The sequence below is a fragment of the Varroa jacobsoni genome, unplaced genomic scaffold (genome assembly GCF_002532875.2).
Source record: "Varroa jacobsoni isolate VJ856 unplaced genomic scaffold, vjacob_1.0 scaffold_977, whole genome shotgun sequence".
NCBI classification, from domain to species: domain Eukaryota; kingdom Metazoa; phylum Arthropoda; class Arachnida; order Mesostigmata; family Varroidae; genus Varroa; species Varroa jacobsoni.
In genome coordinates, this window is record NW_019213879.1 from 326997 (window position 1) to 334693 (window position 7697).

The window sequence follows — 7697 nt, forward strand, 5'->3', positions numbered from 1 at the left end:
CTTATGCAAGCGGATTTTTGTGTCGTATTGGTTCTTGGGTAATGTTGGCCACTGATTATTTGGTGTTGCGTTGCTTCCTGTTCGTACAGACAAAGCAATAGGCTTGCAGTTGAATAAGAGGTAAGTCCATAAATGATAAAAGTAAGCCAACATTTGAAACAAATGCTTCATTTCGTATGTTTACCTGTCATTTTCTAATTGCGAACCAATTCCTTTGAAAACCTAACCCTTTGAGATTACTAACCATTATTTTTCCTATCCGTCGACGTATATCTTCTTATAAGTCTATTTGTAATCGTCCCTGTTCGCGAATTTGAGTACGGACCCTATTGTATCGTTGTTTGCGGATTATCAGGTGGTTATCCTGACATGCACCCAATTAATTTTGCCGTCGGGCTGGGAACATGAGTATCCAGCGTATGATCGCGTTACGCTCCAATGTCGTATGCCGCACCCGTCAATAATGTTGCCTTTAGCGTTCAACTTTCTGCTCATCATCCTTTGCACCGCGTACGCCGTCAAGACCCGCAACGTGCCGGAAAACTTCAACGAGGCCAAGCTCATTGGTATATTTACATAACAACAGAGCATTGCATATCGTCTCGAAATAGCAGCAGCCATTAGTACAGCTGCCTGTACGAGTCTGTCTCAGGCGAAAAGCCGCGCCTCTATGGAAATAAATCAAACAGCGTTCGCGCGTGCTGATGCCTTTTGAGCTATTAGACACGTCCGTTTTGTAACTCGAATTTTTTACCACAGTTCAAACCGGCCATCGTCATCAATCAAATCAATATTCTGTGTAACTGTTGCATCTGCAGGTTTCACCATGTACGCAACTGTAGTGATCTGGATCTCATTCCTGGCCATATACTTTGGCTCACCGTATAAATCGGTGGCATTTGCGCTCTCGTTAAGTTCTACTGCCCATGTCGCACTTTCACTCATGTTTTTTCACAAGGTCGGTAATCATGACCCATTTTCAATAACCCTAGCACTGGCACCCATTTTGCAACATAAATAATGACAGCATAATAATAAAAAGTGACAGCTGTTTCGCAACTTTTTTGAACCTATTCAGACTTGAAAAATCGATAAACGCAGTCTGCCGATTGAAATGAAAGTTCTTACCAAAAAATTCGTATGAAACAGGTCCATTTTGTATCCAGCAGTTTAAAACTGAGACGGTATATATATATATATAAGAGTTTTGTTCAACCTTACCGAAGCATCGTCGTGCTAACGCATAGGACTGTTGTAAAACATGATATCCGTCTGAGAAGTACACCCACCAAAATAGCATACATACGAAGTTTCATTGCAGCGAACTACCACGGAAATTCGCTTTCGGTACTACGAGCCGCGCCTTGAAACAGACATCTTTTATATATTATATTGTTGTCAGGTGTACATTATTGTGTTCCACCCTGAGAAGAACCAGCCGTCGGTGTTCCGCCAGTTAACAGATAATATGCGAATGCACATTGGGGCCCAGGATAGTTCCAGCTTCAAATCGTCTATATATAACACCACGGGTGACTCACCATCGCCAATAGGCAAAGGGTTAGTGGTGGTCCGCCATTATCATTTTTTTTTTGTTTTAAGCGTCAAAGGCAAACCAAATGATTATCTATGGAAGTCTATTAATTTGAAACGAATAAGAAAGAACAGAATTTGGAAAAAAGTTCAGTTTCTGATAGAAGTTTTTTCGAATTATATCAAGTCATTCGAATACACTGTGCTTAACAAAAACTAAAGAACCTTTCTTTCTGTTACATGGCTTTGTTTACGCAGATTCAGGCCAAGTAATCGCGGCTGGACTACTTTATGAATGTCAGTCAGAAGAGTGATTCAGTTTGCATTCGAAAAGTAAAATCTTACTACCTCAAATTTCTTCTATAGTCTACCATTCGTAACTATCTATTAACTATTCTTTCTGCATTTTTTGCGTTTATTAGAACCTTCAAACTTCGTCCGGAAAAGAAGCGCTACTCACATAGTTCTTCGACGAAGAAAAAAGCGAGCGAAAAGCGCGCTGAACAAATGCGCAAGGCCACGGCGATGAAAATCGCCCAGGACCTCGACAGGAGGTTGTCTCGGACCTCAACGTCGGACCCCGCGTTTAGCCTCAACAGATTCATCGATAACGTGAATAAAGCAGGCGGTGTCCACGGACCGGTTATGGTTGGCCACAACGTAAATCATAGCAATAACATAAGCAATGCCCACCTCTCAGTGGCACTTGCGCCACAACACAGTCCGCACTTGCCCCCACTGTCGCCGCTTCCGCAGGCCCTTACCCATGTCGTAGTGAGCCCGCAGAGCTCTGCCGAACAGGACGGCTTATACGCTAACTCAATGTCAAGGTTCAATCAATTCGATTCGGACAACAACTCGGCAACAAACTCTGAGAACCTGGACACGCTTGATACTCGCAAGCAATCACAGAATAGCGATAACACCTATGAGAGTGTCGTACCTGTGAAACGAAAAATGTCTCGAGGGTATTCGGGTTTGCCTAGGTATTTGCCTCAAACACCAACGGCGGATCGTCCGAGTGGCCGATCAGATTTTAACATAGCGGCTACAGCTTCGAAAGGATATCGCTTATCTATTGACCAGAGCCAGGCCACGTCTTCTGGCCGATTCAAAGTGCTTTCCGAGCACGACGACGAAATCTCCGAACCTGAACAGACCGTTAGTGAAGGCCATGAAAAGAAGTCTAAACATAAGGAAAAATCTATAAAGGACAAAGAAAATCCAATGCAGTCGGTATCCTTACAGCAGCAACAATCACAACAGCAGTCACAGCCACAACAACAACAGCAGCCGCAACAGCAAGCACAGAATCAATCGCAGTCTCAGAATAGGTTCAAACATGATGCCCTAGAATTGCGACGTTTTCACGAACCATTCCGCTATGATTGGTACTATAAGCAGCCGTACGCAACACGGGTGCCATACCGGCCCGCGATCACTTATCCAAAGGAACTGAAGGATCTCAGCACAGGTCTATGCTCCGGCTCTTTGTCGGGAGCTGGTAATGGAAGTCAGAGCAAGGAGAGCCTTTCGCTTGTCCGTCGGTCACCAGGCCCCAAACGATCGTTGGATCATACACGGGATACTCGTGAAACGGAAAAAGGCCGTGATCGATTATTCGTGCACCGACTTTCCCTTGATCAAGGCATTGGGTTGAGAAATGCCGGAGATCAAGCTCTTCGCGATACCGCGTCGTCGTTTCTCTCCGATGGCCGCAAGAGCGGTAATAGCACCCCTAAACGAAAAGTGTCCTGTGAACGATGCACACCGGACGGCAGCCCAGAAAGCGAGCGGTTGGAAACTGGCCTGAAAACAGGTGGCCTAAAAACCGGGCTTGGCTTAAGCGATAACATGATGCTCATTGACGACTCGTCAGTGGAGGACCTTACGAACAAGGCTGATTAGTTCAAATTTGTTGTTTTCATAATCATCAGCTTTAGTTCTCCTTCTTGTAGTGTTCTTAGAGTAATTTAGTTATTATACATCTGTCAGCCACATATAAATGTGCAAAATGGACTCTCATACAGACTCGTCTCACAAATAGGGAATTTAAAAAATATATATTTTGCATGTTTCTATAAATCAATTGTTTGACAGACCTCTCTAGGCATAAAATTTTTAACTGAGGTTTGATAGGCGACTTTCAGGACACGTTTGGCCGTACGCATGCTCATGGACGTTAGTCACACTGTTGACACTACAATCAGTTCGTATACAGATTTCGTACCTGGCTAGCTCCAGCAGTAGCTACCATTCTTTAATGGGAATTACACTTTCGAAGTAAATTTTATCATGCATAACGAATGATGAGAGTCTGCTTGTTGAAAAAGAATGCGACATTTATGCTCTTGCATAACTTACGAGCGCTTACAAAAGTTACGCACGAAGAGCCATTTCAATTCAAAGCTCACATGTGTTATATCAATCTATAACATGTGAGAGTTTTATTAAGCTGTTAGGGTAATTAGGCCGATAGAACTGTGAGCGCCTCAGTAATCACCCGATGATCGTGTTTTTAGTGCTTTAAAAATGATCGGTTCGGGACTGCTAAAGTACTGCCTCGATAACTGCTACCACTTTGTGCGTCCCGGTACGTGAGAAATATAATACAAGGATTCGTTATATATATAATATAATACAAGAAGTTTGTAATAATAACGGTAATTGTGACGTGAATCTATTTTTGCTATTATGTGATACATTACTGAGTGGTTGCTAATATTTATCTGGCATCTTTCTTTCATTTTTGTTTGTATTTCCACGCAGTTTCTAAATTAAACTTCAAGGCCAACGAAGTATTATAAAAATACCCCTCACCATTTTTGCTCCTATAGTCATTGCAATGGTCGGTGGCAGCTTTCGTTAAAGAGCGATCATATATATATATATATATATATATATATATACAATGTATAATTCTCGAGACAGTCCACAACTCTATATGGCACCTTTGTTAAAAAAAAATTTGAAACAGCTCAGTTAAACAAAGTTTTTGGATAAAATTATAAAAAAGTTAACATAAGATCTCCCGAAAGTAACAGAAATCCTATTTAACGATTTGACAAAGAATTGTATCACAAACATTGACACTTGCCGTTCTCTACGCTGATTCTAGATCTGCAAATAGATAGTCATAAGGGGTGTATTATAAAACACGTACCGGGATTTCGTTGATTCGTCGTGGTAACAAATTGAACCCTTTACGCTACAGCTAAACTCAACGCGCAAGCGCGCGGTTCACCCTGAAGGACCTTAAGTGACCTAAAGCAGTTCGTTAATTGTGTGACGCGCTCATATCAACGTGATCATTCACAAAAATCGTGAATGACAAATGGTCACTGTTTGAGTATCGGTGTAGCACTTACATAATTGATGATAATAATGAGAAGGACACAGATTGAGGCATGAAAAATTCAACATGTGATTTCTTGATAGTAGCTCCAGCTGTTGATCCATTAAAGGTAGGTCGGTATGTAATAATATCAGAGATGCCGAAATACGGTCGTTGTGCTTGAATGGCGTGCTACAAACTCTGTCGAACTAGCGTAATGAAAAGATAATATAACTATGGAAAATAGCCTTGATAGAATGATTTAACTGCTTCTGGGGCCAAACCAAGACCAATAGTGCCGTATCAAAGCTACCTAACATGGTAGTTACTAATGTATTAAAATCAATATAAATACTCGTTGTTAACTAGAACAAAGTGGTGTTTTAACTTTGAACATTACGCAACCGTGATTAACACCCAAGGTCAGAATACAAAGGTGAGCGAAATGCTTTCTGAATGAAAGAAGTTAAAGGATGGATGTAAATGGCACCTGTTTCCCGGTTCTGCGCGTAAACATATAAGTTCAATAGGTCCCACGTGAAGTGGTATGGTTTAATAAAAGTCCTAAAAAAGTTTTTTCGGATTAAAATGCTATACGAAATTCATATTTTCAGGACATCCGAGCAAATAGAAAATATATGAATGATCGCGGTCTTACGAGATTCGATCTCCAAGCGTGATGAAGCGCTTATTTTCAGACTTTAGACAATAAGCATCACACTAACTGTTTAAAGAGGAAGGAATCAAGGAAATTATAATAAGTTTTCCTTTAATATTTAACTAGAGGGGAACCTTGGCTAATGCCTCTGCCAGAGCAGAGAAGAGGCTTATGGCATATTCAATGAACAGTATAGTGTTGGGACTCACGGCGTTCTGTAGTCTATAATCAAATAGCAAAGACTCAATGTTATCGCCCCATTTGTAGCTGGGTTAGGTTAGTCACTTACCATATAGTAGTTACCTAGGGCCTTCGCACGACTAATGACACTGCCAACGCTCTTATTAATTAAAGAACCGGTTTGTAACAATAGTTCGCTAGTTTGATACCCCTTTTTCGATAGTAATCACAACAGCTTTTTTAATGAAAACGTGCCAAATGGTATCATACGCGCGTCGTACATAGCTTCAATAGGTAGTGACACTATTTCTGTACTTCTTTCTTATATTTCTACTTGTTCTCTGCGTTTATCATTAAGGCTCTTTTCATTACCAGGACTAAAGCTTTATTTGTTATTCTGATTCTTACGCACAAGCCCAATACATCTATGTATTCAATATTTTATTATTCCGTAAGTTACCACTGCAGTATCACGAAGACGTAGACACAGATTAAACTCCGCAGCGGTAGTATATTTAAGGTACTGCGAATAACTGCATTAATATTAAGTGCAAACATAACGTGCACATAGATTTTTTCCTAAAAAAAAAAACAATGTTAATCCCTCTATGCAAAAAGACAGTTAAGAAGAACAATAATAACTGAAGTAATTTGAAGTTCCAATATGTAATCTTAATAACTAGAGTCACATACGCAACCGTATTCGTTTGCTATACGAGGTGCTGATTAAGAGTTTGAAAATAATCGCAAACGTTAAAAAAAATCAAAGCTTATATACACATGCTTGTCTACAGTGATTTTAGAAGTATGAAATTTAAAATTGTCATATCACATGTATATAAATTAGACCGTGACAAGCAAGCTTGGCGGTCTCTAAAACTAAATAATCGTTGAGTTGCAGGCCGCTACCAGACAAATTTTGACTGATAATATACTCCAGTCCTCCAAAAACTTGTGAGTAAAAGCTATTTGAGACAACAGGCAGCAAGGCTTTCCACGGAAGCTAAGCTCTTAGTCTGGGGGCTTCGTAAGTCAAAACTGGCATTTCACATGTTATGTATTTCAGAATTATAACACACATGCTAAAAATGCAGAAACTGAATAAAAAATGGGCATCCTGTAAATTAATTTCAGGCCTATGGAAAATGCGTGTGGGGTATCCCCCATGAAATTCGCAAAACTCGAATCAATAAAAAAACACCTGAAGCACACGATCGCCATAGACGAGGCTTGCAATGAACATGAGCAGTGTCTGCTACTATGAAATACCCGTCAAAAATTAGACAATCAATGCAGCCCGCTACCTCAAAGTCTTCAGTAGATTAATGGACCATTGACACAGTAATCGGAAGCACGCAGTCTAATTATTTAATGACAAATACACACTTCATCGCCATGTCTCAATTACTTCTCTGTTTAAGGATACGAATATTTAACGTTGGCCTCACCTTGCATATTCTTCCGATACAAATTCGTGTAATTAGGGGGCTTTCCACACCCTAAAAAAGAATGGCAAGCACATTCCACTATCGATTTTCTACCAAAAGTATAGCTAAAGAGTGCTTAGAGAAGTGATAGGGTTGTCTACAAGTTAGCAGAGCGCTAAGACAAGTGTGCAAAAAATAAAGAAAAGTTCTTTTGACACACATATGGAATAATCATCATTCTAGCTTAACTAGCCCAAAGCTTATTTAATTTTGAAGTTCGCGGGATTCGCTTGTTATCAGATACCACATATAATAGCATTCCATGTCAAAACACAACCTTACACATCAATTGACCTGGTACGTCTTTAAGGATAACAAGTAATCGTGGGTAAACTTTAACATTATAGCTGGTACATATCCAATGGTCGTACTTACGCATTAGGGCATACGCTAGAAAATATGATATAATGGATGCCAACAGAAAATACGTTTGTATATAAGATCACAGTATTTGATTTTACGCCGTCCGCCTCTATAGCAGACAATGTTGTTTACAAACACAACG

At 40.2% G+C, this 7697-nt stretch overlaps 1 protein-coding gene across 1 annotated transcript; it reads left to right on the forward strand.

Moving 5' to 3' along the window:
* Positions 1-132: 132 nt before the first annotated feature.
* Positions 133-5242, forward strand: LOC147752798 (uncharacterized). The gene is made up of 5 exons (XM_086970515.1): positions 133-141; positions 356-566; positions 819-958; positions 1403-1560; positions 1956-5242. The coding sequence occupies exons 1-5, from the start codon at positions 133-135 to the stop codon at positions 3439-3441; spliced, it is 2004 nt and encodes a 667-aa protein (XP_086826641.1). The 3' UTR covers positions 3442-5242.
* The last annotated feature ends 2455 nt before the right edge of the window (positions 5243-7697 follow it).

Excerpts from the sequence above, each read along its gene's own strand:
- LOC147752798 (XM_086970515.1), top strand. Across the intron at positions 567-818 it reads CAACGAGGCCAAGCTCATTG|GTTTCACCATGTACGCAACT; the intron begins GTATATTTACAT and ends TTGCATCTGCAG. Across the intron at positions 1,561-1,955 it reads CCATCGCCAATAGGCAAAGG|AACCTTCAAACTTCGTCCGG; the intron begins GTTAGTGGTGGT and ends TGCGTTTATTAG.